The 23,719-nt window shown below is 40.8% G+C and overlaps 1 protein-coding gene across 1 annotated transcript in view; it reads left to right on the plus strand.

The window, feature by feature from the left end:
• The window catches only part of LOC122551354 (SH3 domain-binding protein 4-like), a 66,059-nt gene extending 54,256 nt beyond the window's left edge, over positions 1 to 11,803 (plus strand). Inside the window, exon 5 of the mRNA XM_043693095.1 lies at positions 6,710 to 11,803. Coding sequence (XP_043549030.1) covers positions 6,710 to 6,934 — 225 coding nt within the window. The 3' untranslated portion in view covers positions 6,935 to 11,803. The remainder of the gene's footprint in view (positions 1 to 6,709) is intronic.
• Positions 11,804 to 23,719: the final 11,916 nt, after the last annotated feature.

The raw sequence follows: 23,719 nt of genomic DNA on the forward strand, positions 1-23,719 counted from the left end.
AGACATTTTATCTTCAAACAACATTCTGCATTTTTGCTCAAGTCCCCAAAGGAACCTCACCCCTCAAACCTTTTGCCTTTATATTGTCTAATTATTAAATTACCAGTTGAATACCCTCTTACAATTTGTTTCATTTAAATCCCCTGGTAATGTAGTTCTAATATGCTAACCTGGTTTCCTGAAACCATTGTTTTCTTCACACTTCAACAAGCTCTCCCTGATGTTACACATTCTGCAGTTTTGAAGACAGTGTCACCTGTTTCCAAGTCTGGATGATGGAATAGCTAAAGCACAGAATGAGGTCATTCAGTCCATTATGTCTGTGCAAGCTCCATGCAGTGGCAATGCAGCTAGTCTTACCCCTGTGCCTTTACACCGAGCCTGCACATTCTGTTCAAATATTTAAACTTTTCTTTTAAAATCCACTATACAATCTGCCTCCACCATGCTCTCAGACAGGGCATTCCGGATCCTAACTACTTGCTGCATGAAGAAACGGTTTTCCTTATCTTGACATTGGCACTTCTGTTAATCACCTTAAATTGGTGACCCCAGTTGTTGACCATTCTGTCAATGAGAACAGTTTTCCCCTATTTACTCTGCCTACACCACCATTTTTGAACACCTCTATCTCAAACCTTTCCTCATGGAAGACAATCTCAGCCTGCCTACATAACTGAAATCCTCATCTCTTGAACCATTCTTGTAAATCTGTCTGCACTCCCACTAATGTATAGACCTGGGCTTGCACACAGTTTTCTGGTTGAGGCGCACTATTTTGTCAAGACTCATCATCATGTCATTTTTTTGAGCTATGTGTGTAAGCTCAGGATCCCGTACTGTATCGAGAACATAAATTACTGGAGAAACTGAGCAGGTCTGGCAGCGTCTGTGTGGAGAAGAAACAGAGTTAATGTTTCGAGTCTGGTAACCCTTCTTCAGATCTGCACTAGGGGTTCTGAAGACTGGTCACCGGTCTCGAAACATTAACTCAGTTTTGTTCTCTCCACAGATGCTGCCACAGATGTAGCATTTTCTTTTCATTTCGTATCTCTGGCCTTTACAGTTCTTTGTTTCATATTCTGTATTGTATGGTTTTAGTCACTTTTTCCACCTGTCCTGTCCCCTTCAATGACTTGCATCTGCTTGCACTCTCTGTTGCCTTGTCTCCTAAAATTGCATCCCTTCGCTCAGATCTATCACCTACTTTCTTCCACCAAAATATCTAACTTCATACTCCTTTAAGTTAAATTTGCTTTGCCATGTGTCTGACCATTCCACTCTTGTGTGTTCTCTTTAAATCTATCACTATCCTCCTCATAATTCACAATGTTTACAGGTTCAGTGCCTCTGCATGTTTTGAAGTTGTGCCCTGCACACCCAAGTCGGGGTCTTTTCTGTTGAGAAGAATGATGGTTTAAAAATGGGCTAATTTGCTGTTTCTATTCTCGAAGCACAAAGCTGACCTTTCAGCTGTTCCACCCAGTAGAAAGTGGCACAACGTGTAGACAATGACACACTGTCACCAAGGCTGTGGCAGTGTACTCCTGGGCCTATTGTTTGCAATTGTAACTTATTAAAATGGAGGTCAGAGTTTGATGACATTGAAGGGACTCCAGGTGTCAGTGCAGGGTACCCTGTATGTTCCCGCTCAGTATCAGCCATGTTTTGCTTTTCAATTCTGTGGAACTTGGAGAAGCAGGAGTGCTGCTTCATGGCTTTGCATACCCACCTGAAATACTTCAATTCCAGTTGTCCAACAAGCCCATCCATATTACTTCTGTTTCAACTTGTGCCTCTTCCTCCTTAATCTGGATTATGTCGTGCCTTGGTTCCCTCTTTCCAGTTTAAAGGAGACGCTGTCTCCAAGTGAATTGAGTTTCCTGGAAGATACTCAGATTGATTGCATCCTGTTTGTTGTTTGTGCTCGTTGACTCCTGCTCTCATCCCTCCTTCTCTGCCCACCCCCATCCCTCTCTTTCTCTCCCTCCCTCACTTTCTCTCCCTCTCTCACTTTCTCTCCCTCCCTCACTTTCTCTCCCTCCCTCACTTTCTCTCTATTTTTCTCTTGCTCGTGCTTTTTTTCACTCTCCTCTCTCCCAGCCGATCAAAAGCCTCACTTCCTGACATCTGGATTTAGCCCAACATTGAAGTGGGAATGAATGGTCACAAGCTCTTCCCACCTTGAGTCTAGGGAAGAAGCAATGATAACTGTGTGAATAGACAAAAATCAGAGTTAATGTTTCTCTCCCAAAAATGGTAGGGAAGTTTGAGAATGGCTCTGTTTTTCACACCTGGTTTGCTGTTCTATCTGATATATTTAGTCCGGCTAAGCAGTGATAACAAATGTTACTGATCTCCATCAAGCTGTTGTCTTATAATGAGACACACTATAATTGTTTTTTGCTAATCTGACAATGGTCCCTCATTTCAATCTAAGCTCACTCCTCAGGCATTGCTAAAACAAAACATATTTTTGCAGTACCGTTATTCCCTGGACAACTTGACTTGTGAATAACAAAAGCCCTAATATTAGCCCAACCTTGTCCGTGAACATCCCTGTCTGTCCTGACCACGCCAACAAAGAGGTCATCTGCTTGCAAAGGACAGAAATTCCTTATCCTCTAAAAGAGAATGTACCAAAACTAATTGAAACCAATGATATGCTGATTAGGGAGCTAGCACAGGAGCCAATTTGTACAAAGTAAGACTCCAAAAACATTGAGTTTATCTGTTTTTAATTATGTTGGTTGCATCATTGCATCTTAAGCCCAGCCTTGAAAGCGCTAGATTTTGTTTCATCTGGAGTTTTCTAGTTCTGCCAAGAAACCCTGAAAACTTAACAGGGTAAATAGTAATATTTCACCTTTGCGATATAGTTACCTATAGCACAGCAAGGAGAGGAACAAGGCCTGCTTGGAAAAAGTTAACTGTCAGGCTGCTTGAATTACTGATGTTGAACGAACAGTTTTAAATCAACAGTTCAAGGATTTGATACAGAGAAAGTGGAAGTGTGGTTGTTAAAATTATGGAATTGACTTATTCCAAGAGGCAAAGACTCAGGCATTTCGGCAATATTGCTGGTATAATCAGTACTCCTAGAACCCTGAAATGCTTACAGCACAGAGGTGACCCTTCAGCAAGTCATGTCTGTGCCAACTCTGTCTTTGAGTCTAACATATCGAGTGGCAATCCACCATCTTTTCCCTTTAGTTCCACGCGTTCTTCCTTTTTAGACAGAGCCAATTCTGTTTTGAAATCAGGAATTGAGTCCGTCCCCACCACACTCTCTCAAGCTATACATTCCAGATCCTAATCACTCGCTGCTTAAAAAAGATGCTTCCTAACAACTCTGCTGCTCCTTTTGCTAATTATTTTAAATCTGTGCCTTCTCGTTCTGTTTTTCCACAAATGAAAACGACTTCTCTCTTTTCGCCTTGCACTCATCAGGACAATTTGAAAAGTGTATCAATTTAAAGGGAAAGCAATCTTTTTAATAGTGTATGAGAAGAAAGTATTGATTGATTGGCAATGAACTCCGATTGGGATCGACATTGCCGGTGCAGAATCCACCAGTTAGATGACAGCTGACGGGTAACTGCCAAGTTTTGTTTAAATTGAAATCACGCAGGTTGACTCTGGTTTTTCAAGGTATTGCCCTTGTCATCTGTTTTATTGATTTGATACATGTGCATATTCCTTCTGCCTGCAGGATGACGTATCCATTTACGTAGCTTCCACTGCATGCAGGTGCATCACACTGTAAACCCAAATGACAATCCTCAATTGGTCATCAGTGTAATTTGTCACACATCATGGATTATTTCACCAATGATGTCCAATCAGCGATTCACATCTGATGTTAAATACTTTTTCAGTTCTGCAAGCACGGGTTGGTTGAGCTCCAGTTAGTGCTTTCGCAGTTGTGAACAACCAAAATGATGTTTTGTCCAACATGATCTGCTAGGCTTTGGGACATATGATGTGCACAATAGCAGCATGGCACATTTGTGTGATAGACAGAATGCCTTTTTGGTTTGTCAGTGGCACCATGCAAGTGGTGAACACCGCTCATTACTGCGCTGCGAGACAGCTAGCTTCCCCTGTTGCTTGACATTCCAGAATAATCAGATATGGGCTGAAACCAAACGTGACAATCTTATGTTAGCCTTCATGTCACTGATGCATCCTCCACGGCAATACCTTCCCCATGGTCCGCTTGCCATACAAACAGTGCTTTCTTCTCACACATGGAATAAGGTTGTTTTCCTTTTCGTTGATATTTTCTGAAAATTGTCTTGATGAGTGCAAACAAAGCTTTGAGAAAACGTGTATTTTCTTCAGCAGTGCTCAAGTTCTATACTTCCAAATTAATAAAATAAAATATTAATACTAATATTTAAATAAAACATCTTCTCAAGAGTTAATAGGGATGGATTGGAGTTCAAGATTGTTCAAAAAATCTTTTTAACAGCAAGCACTTTCAATTTCCATTCTTCAGTTCCACATCTCAGCCCACCCTGCCTTCTACCCTCCCCTTTGGTTATGGAATCGTAGAACAAACTCTTTTAAAAATGATGGCTGTTGTGATTTGTTCTTCTGCAATGGTTTGGAGGTTTGAATCTCAGACCTAGTTGACTTCTCTTATTAGTTCTTGGGTATGTCCTGGAATCCATCGACTGAGATCCGTACTCCCCACCAGCCACAGGGAATTTGTGATATCTAGCCTCTCTCTTGAATCAAATGTTTTCAAATCTGTATCTGTGATATTCCAGAGCAATTCTAGCTAATGTAAAGGAATTATTTGTTCCTTTCTGATTAAAGCAATGCTATTGTGTCAAGGTCAGTGTGAAGGCCTTGCAGTTGGAGTCTCTCTCTCACATACCAACATCTAGTTTTCATCATGTATCAGTTTATGCAGTAGGCATCAACAGATTTGCCAACTGTATTGATCCTGTAATGAACTTCCTACCTTGCCTATTTCATCTCTGTTGGTGTCTGTTTCCCCTGATTGCATCAACCTTATATCAGCCCAAATGCTACTGAAACCTTAATTTGTACCTTTCAGGCGCCTCAGGCGACTGACTGTGTGGAGTTTGCACGTTCTCCCCGTGTCTGCGTGGGTTTCCTCCGGGTGCTCCGGTTTCCTCCCACAGTCCAAAGATGTGCGGGTTAGGTGAATTGGCCATGCTAAGCTGCCCGTAGTGTTAGGTAAGGGGTAAATGTAGGGGTATGGGTGGGTTACGCTTCGGCGGGTCGGTGTGGACTTGTTGGGCCGAAGGGCCTGTTTCCACACTGTAATGTAATGTAATGTAATCTAATCTAATCTAATCTAATCTAATTACCTGTTATTCCAATGCACTCCTGGCTAGCCTTCTGCTATCTGCCCTCCATAAACCTGAGATCGTCTAAAACTGTGCTGCCTGTGTTTTAATTTGCAGCATGACCTAGTTTCTCATCACCTACTCACCTCATTGATTTACCTTGGTTCCTGGTCAAGCAATATCTTGGTTCTAAACTTCTTAAATTTACTAATTCCTTCACTGCCTTACCTTTTCCTATCTCTATAGTCTCCTCCACCTCATTATCCTCTTGAGATATTTTTACACTACTAATTCTGGCCTCTTATGCATCTACACTTATAATCACATCATCATCGGTCGCCATAGTTGAAGCCTGAAATTCTGGAAGTTGCTCACCTTATATCTTCTATCTCCCCCTCCCTTTCCCCTCTCTCATTTTAAGATACTTTTGAAAAACTTTGACTAAGTTTTTTTGGTTATCTGATCTAAGAACTGCTGATATGGATTGTGTCTTTCTTCATTTTATATTGCTCCTGTGAAGCATCTGGGGTCATTCATACATTAGGATACCATGTAAGTGTAAGTTGTTGTTATGGATATTACAGCTAAGATGATCCTGTCTTTTGTCGAGGATTGCACATGCAGTGTAGTCATAGTGATAATACTTATGAGCAGGAGTCTGATTTTATTTTCCTCTCCTCCTCTCTATCCTTGTTTACATAACTCACATCCAAAGCCTAGTTTCCTGTTGTTGTCTTGGGTATAATGCAGCTGAGTAGCCAATGAAGGTTTGTGATAATCACCAGAATTTCCCAAGTATGGAGCCATTGACAAGTTAATTGCCTTGGAAAACTGATTTGGTTTTTGGTTCCACATGATTGAAAGATTCTAGTTGTTTTTTTTTCCCTGTTTCTGATTCTGAGACATGGGTCATTGTGAATTTTATTGTAATCTGGATATATAGAATTAATTCTGCTGTTAACAATTTCAGCCCCTTATTCCAAGTCTGTTTAAGTGACTCAATTTTGATTGGGTGAGCAAAATGTCAGTATTGGGGAAAGCCCCCAACCTTGTTATGTGCAGAAACGTTATTGGCTGTAAGATGGGATCCGATTTGAAGTAAAACATCACATTAATACCTCCTTTGTCTGCCATAGTTCCTAGTTCCTGCCAAGCCAGCAATGCCCATAACCTTTAAATGATTGACAATTTTCAAAAGTGGCTAGGTGTGTATTATACTATGCAGCTTCTAAGCTATTATTCGAATAGAAGGGTGTGACAAGGTTAGCAAAAAGTAAATACCTTCTGCCACTGGAAGGATCAATACAATTTGCAATGTAAATGGTGTTTCATAAATACAGGTGGTTGTACAAAATAGCAGGTCTAATTGATTTGTATTCTTCCAGGCTATGTGGAAACCAGCCTATGACTTCTTGCTGACCTGGAGTGCACAGATTGGAGACAGCTACAGGGATGTGATTCAGGAACTACACCTGGGGCTTGATAAAATGAAGCATCCCATCACCAAGCGCTGGAAACACTTGACAGGGACCCTCATTTTGGTTCATGCTCTGGACATCCTCAGGGCTGCAGCCTTCAGCCCCCCTGACCAGGATGACATTGCTATTTAATCTGGATATTCTCGAACTTGTCTTGGGAAGATGTGGACTAAGTCCAGCCGGAGAGAAAAATGACTTAAACAGCTTTGCCTTGAGTGGCTCAAGCCATTTGGACCCAGTTTCTCAAGATTGGCAGCAGAATGGACAGATCCTTTTAACATGGAGTACTGCAAGGTTTTCTGTGTTGTAAAGAGCCTTGGTTGTCAGTTTTATCACTGTTTCAAACTATCGCCATCAAGGGCAAAATTCAGCCTTGTTCCCAAGTCATTTTAAAGTGCCACCTCATCTTGTGACTTGGGAGTGAATTTTAAAAGCTTGTTTTGCACACAAAATCAATCAAATTCATTTTAGGGAGGGTGGGTGTGAATTAATTCACCAATGGTTATTCATAAACTAATTCCTAACTAAATTCTGTTATTGTTTCTGATTCATTTGCGATTCTGCTTCACTGTACAGAGATGCTATGCTTTCACTGCATGTTTCTTCTCCCCCCTTTTAAATAGCACTACTTTTTGGTACTATTTTTAAGTGTCAAAGAATTGTTCCTTAGCCCATATTTTAAAGAATTGACTGAATGTAGTTTTTGAGCATTGTGTGTATAGTCCTAACTACCTCAGGTACGTTTAAGCTTTTCCCTCGTCTGCTTTAACCCTGAAAGCTCATGTCTTCATCTCCCTGCCTTTGCTTTCGAAACCCTGTGCTGTGGTCAACTGCCTGCTGATCCCAACTTTTTGCCGAGTTATTCTGCCTTGTAAGGCTGTCAGTTAAAAACCTGCAGAGGGAAATTGGACATGTCGAGACACGCTTGCACTGTGCATTGGGGAGCTAGTCACAGCTACTGTGTGCTGAATCGCTGACAAGCCACTAACAAGTCCCATTCAGGTTATTCAACAGATGCCATTTAGCTACAGCAGTGTTTTCCTCCAGTTTTTAAGTAGCATAGCTTTGAATGTTTGTTAAACAATTGAAAATGCTGCTGGTCAGGGATAGGATGGAGGAAAAGAATTCAGTGCGTTTCAAAGCTGCAAGGGTTGTGATAATTCAGCACTCTATACTGCATTTAAAAACAGAGGTCATATTGCATCTCCAGTCTCCCCTTCTCTCTCTCTCTCTCTCTCTCCCCTCAATGTAATGCATTATCCCAATTCATCACATGCTTTGCCTTTTGTTAACCCTCTTGCTAACACTGAAGGTGCATTTTATTTGGAGTTTCTGATTTAAACATCACAATTTCTTAATGGCTTTTAAATGAGGCATGGGATGGATTAGGCAAAAGATGAAGGCTAATGGTTGATGGAATTGTTACTGCCTGCTGCTCCTTGTTGGGCTTAATTGTGAAGATTTTCGAATGAGTGCGTTTTTATGTTTTCCTCTTCACTAACTGAGATTTTGCTAATTAATGTAACTTAATCATATCCAGCAAACCCAGTTTTATATTTTTATATATTTTTAATCAAAACGTTCAGACATGTTATGACATACCGCTAAAGCAGGTGGGTCTTGAAGCCAAACGTTCTGGTCAAAGCTACCCAGTTATAGTCTGGACTAATTAGCCTCTGTGAGGCTGCCAATAATACACAGTCAACACTTAGTTCTCCTCTATGGGGAAGTTGAAACAGCAGAATTTAGAAAACAAATTCTAACACTCTTTGGCCAAAAATGTTAATGCTTTCAGAGCACACAACTTTCACTGAGAATAATGGGTTTATTGGGCAGAGTAATCACTCATTTTCCAAACGTTAATTATCAAGCACACGTAATGGCCTGGAACTGTTTTATTTTTCAATTGCAGTTTTCTTTTCGTTGTTCTGCTCTGAGAAAGAGTACATGTCTTAATTTTGCTCCCTCCCCCGTCTCTTTCCATACCTGGAAAAACGTTGACAGGAATGTGAAAGTTTGCTGTGATCAGAATTTCTTTTGGTGGTTTCCCTCTGCATCACTAACTTGGTAGTCATGTAGGTCACGTGGGCTGCTCGTGGATTCCATATTATTCTCCCCACATGTAATGTTGTGGACCGTACAGCGAGCACCTCAGAATGCAGAGTCCAAAGTCCTTTTCCCTGTTGATTTTTGATAATGCAAACTGAATCTGGAAGTCTGCCCAACTACCTCCCAAATTTAGACATGGAAAACCTTTTTTTTCTTGTCTGTGGTTAGCCCACGGTTTCCTTTGATGGCTGATAGCATGGTACTGCCTCCAGGGAGCTCTGGAGGAAAGACAACTCCCTAAATTAAATTGTAATAAGTTTGTCCAGATTTACTTGCTATTGGGTGTGGATTTACCCAACTGATGCCTAGAAACTATATAATGAATTTTGTTATCTTCATTGGAAAAGCAATTAATATTCTGAGGTCAGACTCCTAAATTAGTTATAAATATTATACTGATTATGTGACATTTATTTTGGTGAGAACTGATCTACATGATTCCAGAAATTAATATGAAACTGGTGATGAATGCTCAGACATTTTCCTTTTGAGCTATAATTTAATTTAGCCTAATATATAATTCCTAACTGAGTTCAGATGAATGGGAGGTTTGCTCCACCCATCTTGAGGACCCCAGCAAGAAAACCAGTTTTCTTAATTATCAAAAAATGCTGATGCCAAATGCTTGACTGGTTAAATTCTGTTTGATTTGTAAAGGGAATTTGTACATTTATAAATAGTTGTTGATATTTAAATAATATACGACTTATTCTAGAGTTACAGTAATAATTTAGTGCAGGAAGAGTCAGGATTAGGAATTCCAGTTTGTCCCATCCATCTCTGGTGTTTCTGAAATAACCCATGCGGAGCCCCATCCATTGCTTAAATCCCCTGAGCTGTTTGAGTACATAGCAATACTGGGTAGAACAATAAGTCAAAGCACGACACACATTTGCAAAAACTGTTCTGCCACCTGAGATGTATGTAAAACTGTTTTGAATTCAAAGTAGTTTCCCCTCAGTCCATTGGTCTGACTGACCAAGTAATTTTCCAGGTTCACCTTATCAATGTGACAAAATACTTCTTATCGCTCAGAGAGGCCACTTTTAAAATTTTTATCTGTTCAGAGCCTTGGTTTTTTTTTTGATGCTCACTGAGGATTTGGAGACTCTTTGAATAATTGGTGAAGGTGCTGAAATTGGATCGCGTGGTTTGATTCCACTAAACTGTGTCATCAAATTGACCTAAGTCACGGGCAAAGTTGTTCTTATGACAGTATTATATGTGTAGGTGTCTGATCAGAAGACATATCCTGCTACTAGCTTAGTTAGATGAGTTCTGAAGGTGGGCATTTCTGTCAACCACCTTTCCTGAATATTTTGCGATGTTGGAGTTGGGAGGGACCTACATCAAGTGAGTTTATTGCCATGGAAAGTGAAGGCCTCCTTCAAATGATAGGTAGTTCTGAAAATAACAGCACTATTAATTGAGGCAATCTGATTAAAATCCTGTTGTATGTGAAGTCTGTCTTTTAATAGTTCATGCTGAATTTATTTGTTTTGCCCATACTTCAACCCAATCTTGCACAATTGAAGTGACCCTTCCAGATTGGCCTCTGGAAGTGTGAGGTGTTGTTCAATGTTGACATTTTTAACCCTGAAATTCATTTACTCAACACTTTGTAAATTAATGTAAATTTACCATTTTTGTAACCTGCTTGCAGTTCTGGTCATATTTTGTGATTGGGCCTGTTTTGTGTGTTTAATGCTGTAGATAAGAGAAAATGATTGAATTACTTCAAGGGTTATATATCATCTGTGAAGAGAATCCTAGCGTCTGGTGTACTTTGTGTAGGATTCAGACTTTTTTTTTAAAAAAGGGACCACTTTTGACTACACCAATTCAAACTTGAATGTCATAACCTCAACATACATTCTTCCACTGATCTATATTGCTTCATACATACTGTCACAGTCTTTTATATCGAATAACGTACTATTTTTCAACAGGGCACAGGATTGTATTCATGTATTCACCATTCTGGCCAAAATGGACTTTCATCCAATCACACTAAGATAGTTTCTGGGTTTGCATTCCAAACAAAACTCTTTACCCGGAACTGATCAACCTTTTTTTTTGGGCGTGCGCATGTCTCTTCGCAGTTCAATGTCACCATGCATCTATAACTTCCCCCAATTTAAAATATGTAGTTTGAAAATTATTGTACAAGCATAGTTGTGATTTTACCACGACACTACAGTTGGAAAGGAGGATTGATTTTGTATGCTGGAGTTGTGTTGAGAACACACTAGTTCTCCATTGTTGGTGGGTCAAAATTGTGGAGACCCTTCCGTAATATTTCTGTGGTCAAGCTGCTGGCGTCAAGGTGGCTCACCATAACCTGATCAAGCAATGGACAGTAAATGCTGTCCTTTCCAGTGATGCTCAGATCCCATGAGCAAATAAAAAGAAGTTGAAAGATATGTGCTTCAGTTTGAGATGGCACGCAATTTGGAGTTATGATTAATCTACATTGGACTCTCAATTTCTTTCCATTTTTAACCACCCATGTTGTAATACCTGTTAATTCCGTCTTAATCGAAGCGATGCTTCACTTCCTTTTTCCATCCATGTTCTTAGATCAGCAATAAATAAATCAGTAAGCTAGCCTGGACCTTCACCTCAGTGCACTTTCTACCACATACTCTCTTGACTGAGAGTTGCTGCATTATTTACCACTCACTTGCTTCCTGACACACACAGCACACTCTTGTCACACTGACAGATATTGTAGGCTGCCGTTTGGAGATATGAATAGCCTTATTTCTGTGATTTTGTTTTTAAAGCCACTGCTTTCCATTTCTCTACCTATTTATGAAAAGTAATTTCTAGCTTCATTGACACTTCGGTTTTAAACATCTTCATTTTGCAATAAAAAAAATTGTAATTCTACATTTCTCATTGTATTTTTGTGAACTTTGTTAGCACACAGGTTATTTGATGGGCTCTTTCCCTTGTTCAGTAGTTTGCAGTTGCATTCTTTTGGAATGCTACTGACATTGTGTTCAAATGCACTAGGAATTTTAGCTCTCGTTTCCTCCAACTCTGAAGGAAGATTGTTACTGTGCCTGGGTCCTTACAAGTTAAGACCATAAAATGTAGGAGCAAAAGCAGGCCATTTGGCCATTTAATGAGATCATGACTGATGTGACCACTTTCAACCCGATTTCTGATTTAACAGGCTGCCTCTCTCAGCCTTGAATTTGCCTAACAACACAGCCTCTACAGCCCTCTGCAGACTCATGAACTTCAGAGAGAAGAAATTCCTCTGCTGTTTTAAATAGGTGACCACTTATTCTGAGATTATGCCCCCTGGTGCTAGCCTCTCCCACAAAAGCAAACAACGTTCCCACATCTACCCTGTCAAGCTCTTTGAGAATCTTCGACGTTTCAACAAAGTGTCCTCTCATCCTGCTAATCAATAATGAGTACAGGTCCCACTCAACCTCTCCTCATTAGGAAGTTCTTCCAAAGGTGGTACCAGCCGAGTGAATCTTCTCGAGACTGCCTCCAAAGCCAATATATCTTTCCTTAGATAAGGTGATCAAAACTGTTCACAGTATTTTAGGCCTGGTCTAACTAATGCCTTCTACAGTTTTAATAAGGATTTCCCATTTTTATGCTCTATTCCCTTTGAAATAAAGGACAATATTCCATTTGCCTTCCTTGTTATGCTGCTGAATGTATATAATGGGTTTTTTTTGTGGTTTATACACCAGAACGCCATTAGTTGAGACGTCATCTCAACGTCTTCGTTGGACACAAAATTGAGATAGAATTTGAGAGATCATGTTGCGGCTGTACAGGACATTGGTGAGGCCACTTTTAGAGTACTGCATGCAATTCTGGTCTCCCTTTTATAAGAAGATTGTTGTTCAACTTGAGAGGCTGAAGAAAAGATTTGCAAGGATTTTGCCAGCACTGGAGGGTTTGAGCAATAGAGAGAGACTGAACAGGATGGGGCTTTTTTTCCTGGACCATCTGAGGCTGAGGGGAGGCTTTCTTATAAGTTCATAGGGACATGAAAAGGATGAATAGCCAAAGTCTTTCCTAGGTTTGGGGAGTCCAAGACTAGAGGGCGTAGGTTTAAGGTGAGAGGGGAAGGATTTAGAAAGCACCTGAGGGGTAAACTTTTCACAGACAGGCTGGTACATGTATGGAATGTGCTGCCAGATAAAGTGGTGGAGGGAGGCAAAATGGCTCCATTTAAAAGGCATCTGGATGGGTCTATGAAAAGGAAGGGTTTCGAGGGATATGGGCCAAATACTGGCAAATGCGTCGAGGTCAGATTGGAATGTGTGGACGAGTTGGACGGAAGGGCCTGTTTCTGTGCTGTATGACTCTATTCTGTCAAACCTCCTCGGATTCTTGTATCTTTCAATAAGGTCACCCCTCATCCTTGTTAACTGTAATGTATTAAGATTTCTAACCTGTTTAGCTGTTCTTGAGAAATCAACCCTTCATTCCAGGAATTGACATGGTGAATCAACTTTGAACAACCTTTAATGTCAGTATACCCTGTCTCAAATACAGGCATAAAGGCTGTACCCAGACTCATCAACACGCTGCACTACGTAACAAGACTTCCAAATTTCTCTCCAACACCAAACAATGAAGGACAAACTCCCATGCACCTTAATTACTTGCTACTCCTGCAAGCTAACTTTTTGTGTTCCCTGTATAAGAATACCCAGATCCCTTTGTGCTAGTTTGGAGTTTCTCTCCATTTAATTTGGATACAGAACAGGCTCAAAAGCAGAAGACAAGTGGAGGGTTTTTTTCAGACTGGAGGCCTGTGACCAGTGGAGTGCCACAAGGATCCCCTGGGTCCACTACTTTTTGTCATTTACATAAATGATTTGGATGTGAGCATAAGAGGTACAATTAGTAAGTTTGCAGATGACACCAAAATTGGAGGTGTAGTGGACAGCGAAGAGGGTTACCTCAGATTACAACAGGATCTGGACCAAATGGGCCAATGGGCTGAGAAGTGGCAGATGGTCAGAGTATCGAGTACAAGAGTTGGGAGGTCATTGCAGCTGTACAGGACATTGGTTAAGCCACTGGGGGAATATTGCATGCAATTCTGGTCTCCTTCCTAGCGGGAAGATGTTGTGAAACTCGAAAGAGTTCAGAAAAGATTTACAAGGATGTTGCCAGGGTTGGAGGATTTGAGCTATAGGGAGAGGTTGAACAGGCTGGGGCTGTTTTCCCTGGAGCGTTGGAGGCTGAGGGGTGACGTTATAGAGGTTTACAAAATTATGAGGGACATGGATAGGGTAAATAGACAAAGTCTTTTCCCTGGGGTTGGGGAGTCCAGAACTAGAAGAAACAGATTTAAACTGAAAGGGGAAAGATATAAAAGAGACCTAAGGGGCAACCTTTTCACACAGAGGATGGTACGTGTATGGAATGAGCTGCCAGGGGAAGTGGTGGAGGCTGGTACAGTTGCAACATTTAAAAAGCATTTGGTTAGGTATATGAATAGGGAGGATTTGGGGGGAATATGGGCCGGGTGCTGGCAGGAGGGACTAGATTGGGTTGGGATATCTGGTCAGCATAGACAGGTTGGACCGAAGAGTCTGTTTCCATGCTGTACATTTCTATGACTCTGTGCTTTTTGATTTTCCCTCCCAAAGTGAATAACTTCATATTTTCCTGCATTGAGCTTCATCTGCCAAGTTTTTACCCACTTGCTCAATCTACACTTGTTGATTCCTTCTATCCTTATCACAACATGCCCTCCCACCTATTATCGTATCATCAGCAAAGTTGGATACATTATGCTCTGCCCCCTCCTCTAAGTCATTAATATAGAGAAGTAAATTGTTGAGGCCCTGGTACTGATTCTTGCAGCACTCCACTAGTTACATCTTTCTGACCTGAATAAGACCCATTAATCACAGCTGTCTGTTTTCTCTGTGTTAACTAATCCTCAATCCATGCTAATACATTATCCCCAATATTGAGTTCTAATCTTGTGCAATAACCTTTTGTGTGGCATCTTATCGAAAGCTCTCTAGTAATCCAAATACGCTACCAGCTCCCATTTAACAACTCTGTTTGCTATATCCTCAAACAACTCTAGCTTATTTGTCAATCATGATTTCCCTTTCAGAAATCTTTGTTGACTCTGATAGCGTTAAACTTTTTTTAAACATCCTGCTGTTCCTTCTCGAGCATTTTGCCAATGAAGGACATTAGGCTAACCAGCCTGCAGTTCCCTGCTATCTGCCTCTTCTTGCACAGGGTCATCTCGATGATGGTTTTTCCATGTACTGGAACCCACCTGACTGCATAAATGTGAGAGTTCTGTGAGCCAAAAGCTGTCCCGAGGGTATTTATGCAGGCTTAACAACAACTCAATTGCATTATCCAATGCTTCAAATCCACAACATGCTTACTATCGACTTATTCAAACAGAAGTTAGTAAATACCACTCTACTAGGTTGATACACAAAGTCTGAACACACACACAAACATGCCAGATTTATCTAGATATTAAAAATGCACACATTTAATTACCTGCTGACTTGTGCAAAAATAATAAAGATGTAGAAAACTCAATGGGTATTTTTTAAACTTAAACTATGATTGGTATATAAAGAGATTATAAATATTCTAATTTTATAATGTTTGAAACAGACTATTTGATCAGTTGGTATTTCCTAGATTTTTACTAATCATATTTTAGTGTGGATGATGCAAACTTTTAGGTGCACTTGATGTAGATCGATATCTTCAACTGGCAGTTACTTCCAAAGGAATTTGCTCTCACTTTCTAGGTCAGACCTAATATTTATTCCATTTTTGATATTTTCTAACCAGCCCACGCAGGTATGTTTTGACACAACTCTAGAGCAAGTGAGACTTGAATCCAGGCCTCCTGGTTCAGAGGCTGGGATGTTATCACTGCACCGCAAGAATGCTCTTCATCCCAGTGTATCCTTGCTGACACTGGCTGGATAATAGGTTTCCCAGTGCTAAAGTAAAAAGCAAAACTCTTTGGAAATCAAGGGAACGACTGCCAGAGTTTATTCATGTTTTGTCCTCCTGTTACTTAATAAACCTGTTAAATGCATCTCCTGTGTCTCCAGGCTACTCAGGAACTCACACATAATACCCGAGAACTGCTCAGCATGGTTCTCACCATTTTCAATCCTTCCTATCAGAGAAATCTGATTGATTAAGTAAAATCAGTAGGTGAAAAAGATTAATTTTTAAGTTGGACTCCAGTCATTAATGCATAAATTGAGACAGCATTGTCAGTTTTGAAAGGGAGATTGGTAGTAAGTATCCTTCACTGAAATCCTAGCAACAAGTCTGATTGATTGTTTGATTGATATATCTCTACAGCAGCCTTGCTGATAGCACGTAAACATGCCTACAAAATCAAAAGACTTTCTCCTTCAATACCTCAAGTAAATATGTGATGTATGCATTCTGCACTTTGCATCTTATGGTTGATTAGATCAATTTTTTTAATATTAAGTTGCTTTTTCCCTATGTTCTTTTGATAAATAATGTCACTTGCATAGCCATGAGCATATCCAGCGATGCTGCAGAGAATTCCACAGTCTGCCCAGCTGTTATGTCTTGGCTGTTCTTAACGTTTCCTGGCCTGTTCCATGGTGGTGCTGTCAGCTCTGGGTCAGTTGCTAACACTATCGATTCTGCAGCAGAAGAAGACCATAAGAAATAGGAACAAAAGTAGGCCATTCAGCCCCTTGAGCCTACTCCACCATTCAATTAGCATCATGGCTGATCCAACCATTTCTCACGTCCAATTTCTTGCCCTTTACTTGTAGCCTCCAATTCTGCCGCTAATTGATATCTATCTCAGCCTTAAATATACACAAGGACTCTGCACCCACAGCTCTCAGGCCAAGGCATTCCAACCATTTAAGAGAGGAAATTCCTCCTCATCTCATTCTTAAATTGGCACCTCTTTATTCTGAGACTATGAAATCACCTGTTGCTCTTCTAAACTCCAGTGAGTACAGTCCCAACCTGATTGCCCTTTGGTCATAACACAATCCCACCATATCGGGCAATCATCCTAGTGAACCTTCTCTGAAATGCCTACAAGTTAATGAAATCCTTCCTTAAATAAAAGGGCTATAACTGTTCACAGTACAATGTAAGAGTTCCATATGTTAGATTAGATTAGATTACTTACAGTGTGGAAACAGGCCCTTCGGCCCAACAAGTCCACACCGACCCGCCGAAGCGCAACCCACCCATACCCCTACCTTTACGCCTTTAACCTAACACTACGGGCAATTTAGCGTGGCCAATTCACCTGACCCGCACATCTTTGGACTGTGGGAGGAAACCGGAGCACCCGGAGGAAACCCACGCAGACACGGGGAGAATGTGCAAACTCCACACAGTCAGTCGCCTGAGTCGGGAATTGAACCCGGGTCTACAGGTGCTGTGAGGCAGCAGTGCTAACCACTGTGCCACCGTGCCGCCCACACGCCCACATGTTGTTCTTCAAATATTTCCACCCACCTTTTTGATCCACTCAGTGGAGAGGTCTTGGTTTATTGTCCAATGTGAAAGACAGCACGTCTGTGAGAACATGCAATGAGATGAAGTATAAGTCATTGGAGTACCCTGTTAACCCCTTTGTGCCTGGTTCAGCGCATTGTCATTGAAAAAAGACTGACTGCTAACACAGGGCCGTTTTAATAATTGCAGCATCTGGGGTAAATCCACATCCCAGAGTTTGCACCATTGCAGTTTCCAGTGGAGGTTTGGGTCAAAATGCTGCAACTTCTTCCCTGACATCATGGTAAGTGTGTACCTACCAGGAGGCCCCTTTGTCTGTAGCAGGTCAAAGTGGCAGCTCTCTACCACCTTCTCCAGGGCGATTGGGAACGATGTGTAAGTGCTGGTATTGGACTGGGGTGGGCAAAGACAGAAATCACACAGATGTGACTTCACCTGATGAAGAGACAGCGCTCCAAACGCTTATGATTTCAAATAAACATTTCAAAATGTTGGACCATAAGCTGGTGTGTGACTACTGAATTAAGAATGAGTAATAAGTGGTGACCTAGTCAGCAATGCCCAAACATCATGAACTAAATGCTGAAAGAAGGCCTGGTTAGTTGTTTCTTCTCTTCCCTGCACCATCAGGATTATGAAGCCACTGCACAGACCCATTGACAATATCCTTACAATGAAGTGAGGATCCGAGATTGAATCTCACTCTTGTTCCTGTGGATGCACCACTTTGCTTTTTTCAGATTTGTTTTGCTGTACACATTTAATTTCCTGATTGTTATTTTGAAATGTGAGATGCTTGTGAACTTTTCTATCTTCCTGAGCACCTGGATTTCCTGACTGTTTAGCAGTAGACTCGATGTTTCAGGTATAAACACTTCATCAGGAATGCCCAAAATGTCAATTCTTCTGCTCCTCGGATGCTGCCTGACCTGCTGTGCTTTTCCAGCACTATACTCTCAACTCTGATCTCCAGCATCTTCAATCCTCACTTTCTCCTTCCTGACTGTTTAGCTGGGGCATTCCAGATAAAGTCAGTGGCATTGGTGAGTGCGGTGTTGGGATATGCAGAGAGGGAAATGTTCCATATTTGATCTATACCCGAACCATTGCTCTCTTCTTTCACAGCTGGAGGGCAAGGGAGGTGAGAACTCAGCCGAAATTTTGACGTCTGACCATGAATATTTCCCTGCTGGAAAGCACGTCTGTTGTAACATGCTGGAAGATTGCAGGATCAGACACTGCCTGTCACTTCCTTTGCAATGGTTCAGCCAGCAGACTTCCTCATTGGAAGCAGCTGTCTGTCAGAGCGTTTCCCAGGACCTGCTAAACCGTATCTCAGCTCATGCCAACATTCAGGAGAGTATAGAGAAACCACTGTTATTGTAGCATTAGTAGTCACAGTCCACCTATTGATAGCACCTGGAAGCATATGATCGAAAGCAGGATGTGTCAGAGTGCTTTGTTTCTCTTGCAAAGTAAATCTTCTCAAATGATTGCGAGGAATTTGACAGGCCTCAAGGTCTTGCATAAAGCCTCAATTAGCTCCCACTCAGTGAGTGGAGACAGGTATGTGCTATGGAAATATTGTGCCTTACGTACACCCACACAGTTTTGCGTAATAAATATCAGACACACCTCTGTGAGTGAGTAGAGCCAGATGTGTTTCGCATACCATTGAATGTTCTTGACTGCATTATTAGATTTCTTAAGTGCATAGTTTAAGAAATGAAACTTAATTAAATGATTATGCGCCAGAATCGAAAATGATAGGCATTTAAAAAAGAAAGTTTAATTAACAGTGAAATGTGACATTTGACCTTGCCTTGGAAGTTTTAGTGTTTTGTGTCTTCAGTGTTTTGTGTCTTCCTAAAATTGGACTTGTCTCCTAGAATAGCTCAATAGGGAGTGCAATATTTGCATCAGAGCAGCAGTGGATAGGTTGTTTCTGGTCAAATGATAACACGATTAGCTTCAGGATCTGTTACCTCCCTGTTTAAACAACACAAGCTGCGATATGCGAAATTACCCAAGCTGCTTCACAGACATGTTATCAAAGATAACATGAAACTGTGTCATGTAAGAGAATATTAGTTATTGGGGGAGAAATGCCTCAAAAGAGGAGGGAGATAATTAGAAAGGTTAAGATATTTATGGAAGGAATTTGTGGGATGTAAGAACTGCTAGATGGACCGGCATTTATTGCACATCCCTAATGGTGTGTGACAAAGTGGTGGGGAGCTGCTCTCTTGCAGTACATGGGGTGAGAGGTAAACACACTCACAGTGCAATTAGCGAGGGAGTTCCAGAGCTTCAATGCAGCAACAGGATAGGATTGGTGAGATAATCCAACTCAGGATCAGAGCTTGCAGATCATGGTTTTCCTATTCACTGACTCCCTTCGTCCTTCTAAGTGATAGGTGTGGGTTTTAGAAGGTAATGTTGGAAGAGCCCTTTGAAATTGCCAAACTGCTTTTTATAGTTAGTGCACACTGCTGTTACTGAGCACCAGTGGAGGGATTGACTGTTCAAGGTGTTTGATGCGGTACCAGTCAAGTAGACTGCTTTGCCCTGGATGGTGTCAAGCTTCTTGAACGTTGTTGGAGCTGCACTCATCCAGGCAAGTGAAGAGTTTTCTTTCATACTCCAGACTTCTGTCTTGTAGATGGCTGACAGGCTTTGGAGAGTCAGGGGATATGTTACTTGCTACAGGAGTCTTAGTCTCTGATCTGTTTTGTAACCACAGTATTTGTATGGCAAGTCCAGTTCAGTTTCTGACCAATGATAACCCCTAGGGTGTTGACAGTGTGATTTCAGTCATGGTAATGCCTATGAATATCAACAGGAGATTCAAGATACATTCTATCTTGTTGGAGATGGTCATTGCCTGGCATTTGAGTGGTGTGAATGGTTACTTGCCATTTATCAGCCCAAGCATGAATATTGTCCAGATCGCGATGTGTATAGGCATAGAATGCTTCAGTATTTGAGAAGTCACAAATGGTGCTAAGCATTGTGCAATTATTGATGAACATCCCACTTCTGACCTGATGATGGAGGCAAGGTCATTGATGAAACAACTGAAGGTGGATGAGGCTAAGACACCATCCTGAGGAGATGTCCTAGAACTTAATGAATGTTATCCTATAATCACAACCATCTTCTTTTGTGCTTGGCATGAATCTAACGATTGGAGAGTTTTCTTCCTGACTTCCACTGACTCCAGTTTTGCGAGAGCCTCTTGATGTTGGACTCAGTCCACTTGATATCAAGGGCAGTCACTGTCAGCTTACTTCTGGAGTTCAGCTCTTTTCTCCATGTTTGTAGCAAGACTGTAACAAGGTTGGATGTTAAGAGACCCTCGTAAAACCCAAACTGCTGAGAAAGTGCTGCTTGATAGCAGTGTTGATGATGATTTCCATAACTTAAGACCTAACAACTGAAAGCATGACCACCAATGTTGGAAGGACTAAAAGCCGACATGCACTCGAGAGAATGTGTGAGAAGAGTTCAAATATATAAGATTGTGGGGATGAAGGAGATTAGAGAGCAAATCAAAACAAGGCTTTGCAGAGATTCAAAATAAGGTAGGATTGTATAACAAGATTAAAAATCACACAACACTGGGTTATGGTCCAACAGGTTTATTTGGAAGCACTAACGTTTGGAGCACTGCTCCTTCATGAGGTGGTTGTAGAGTATAAGATTGTAAGACACAGAATTGTATAACAAAGTGCTGTTTAACAAGGCGCAGTAAAGAGAATGCAGGAGTGATGACTGACAACACACGGTGGAAATCTAGACTTGATGGCAGAGTTTTGATGAGCATACATTACTGAGGATAAAAGATGGGAGGCTACCTAGGAGCTAGTTAGAGTAGTCAAGGCCAATTCTAACCAAGGCATGATTTCAGCAGCAGAGGAGCTGAAGTAGGTGTGAAAATGTACAATAATATATATGTGGAAATAGGCAGTTTTAACAATATTATAGATATACGGGCATAAGCTCATCTCCTGGTTTAAACCAACTCAAGTTTGATTCGGCCCCAGATAGTTGCTAGGGAGAGGGTGACTGGAGAATAGAACCAAAGACACAATGACCTTGATCTTCCAAATAAAGAAGGACATTTCTGCACATCCAATGCAGCATGTTGGACAAATAATGACTGTTTAGAAGCAGCAGTGAGGTTGAGAGAGATTGTGGTGAGTGGAACTGAGTGATATCAGCATACATATGGCTCCTAATGTTATGTTTTCAGATGACACCACAAAGAAGCAGCTCAGAGATGCAGTCTGTATCAGGAATATCTGTATTAATATCTGAGGAAATACATGCCTTTGCACTGGTCATCAAACACCCTCCCCAACCAAGTGTACTCAACATGGACAGTATTTAGGAACTCAATCTGTTGTATTAGAGGAAAGCTTAGCTCATCATAAGTGAGAATGGCCATTGAGCTGAAGTATTTGTCTGTATTGCTTTCAGCTGAACATGACTAATGTGGAATTGTTCCTGGAGAGAGGTTTACATTTGATTGACATTACAGTCAGAAACAATGAAAGATAATAGTTTCTCAAACTCTTTATTGCTGAATTCTTCTTCGGGTGCCTTGTGACTAGCAGACAATAATTCCATTGCAATGCTACCTTTCAGTCAGGAACTTATTGCTTAGTTATTACCCTTTAGTTACTTTTACTAGCCACAACATTTCAATGAGACAAAACCCCGTGAGGCACTAACAGGAGCTGGGTGAGTAGTCAGGACCAACATCTCATGGATAACCATAGCCAAGTGTAGTTCTCACTAAACTGAAGAAACTAACTGGTTTCTTGGGTGTTAAATTCAGTTCTGTCATTAGACAAATAAGGAACATGAAGTACTTCATGTTTTAATATGTGCAGCTGTCCAGTCAGACTGACAATTAACAACAGTTCTAGGACTAGCAACTATCTAGGACTAGGACCTGACTAAACCTTCTCTCGATATATTAAGAAGATAGACTAGCCCCCATTTTTTTCTTATTTTTAAAAGCAAGTGTTGTGTTCTGGATGCATTTCAATTGGTCAAACTACCAGGCTTGAAGCAAAAAACAGTTTATCCTTACATTATAATTAAAATGCAGACAAAAGAAAGAAGTGAACTAACTTAACTCTACTGGAAAACCTTAACAGAAACATAAACTATTAAACTACTAAACAGTAACTGTTCCAGTAGAATAACATCCCATTAACACACCCTTGGCAAAAGGCAAATTCAGTAAAATAGATTGTCTTACATGCAAAGTTTCTCCAGTCCAGGAGGAAAGAATATCAAGAGAAAGCTCTGAAAGATAGACAGAGAGAGAGAGAGAGAGAGACAAAAAGAGAACTGTAGCATTTTGATGTAGCAGGGGAAGATGTATAGCAGATTCCAAATCCCAACAGCTATGGGAAGTTAAACAGAAATCCTGGTTCTGTTAGTGCTTGACCCCACCCCTTCAGGCTGCATCTATTGTTCCAGCATCAAAAAATGAAACATCAAGGTCTCACAAGCTGTTTATTGGCTGAGAACAGACCACTTGGAACCTCTGTCTCAATCTCTCTTCATAGAAATATGTTCAAAATATACCTCTTAAAGCCATAGTATCATCACACAATACCTTGGCATTTCTGTGAGACTCCAAATTCGGTAAGGTAGAAGATTAAGCCAGCAAGCACATTAAGAGACATCACATGTCAGGTGAAAATCTTTAGCTGTCTATTAAAATGACTAATGACAGGACTTGGAAAGGTTTCTTAAACCCTATTTGTTTGATATAGGAAAAGCTACATTGAGGGAAGAGAATGACTTTCCGATATTTTCATTTATTTTATAGTGCGATTGTTGCATTCCTGTGTGACCCTGCACTATACAAGAATCACGCAAAAAAAATACTTAAAGTGTTGGTGATGCAATTCCTATTATAGCCGTCACACATTTTAAAAGCTTGTGCTTTAGAAACAGCAGTCCCTATTCATCAATCACATTACAGCGAATTTGTGATGATGAAACACACTTTATAGCAGAATGACCTGTAAATGTAGACCATCATGAGGTAAATAAGTTCTCTGTTCATGGTGTATATTAATCCCGGTTAAGCCATTTTTAGAACAGGGAGGAGAACCATACCAAGGGTAACACAATGAATAGATTGAGGCAAAGATATTGAACTGTTCATTCAGCTGCTGGGAAAGGTTATGTCTTACTTGGCAACATTCTTGGCTGTGTTATAGATTCATAGTTCAACAGATGGGTGAGGTTTTTAAAATGTCACCTGCA

The sequence above is a fragment of the Chiloscyllium plagiosum genome, chromosome 7 (genome assembly GCF_004010195.1).
Source record: "Chiloscyllium plagiosum isolate BGI_BamShark_2017 chromosome 7, ASM401019v2, whole genome shotgun sequence".
NCBI lineage: Eukaryota > Metazoa > Chordata > Chondrichthyes > Orectolobiformes > Hemiscylliidae > Chiloscyllium > Chiloscyllium plagiosum.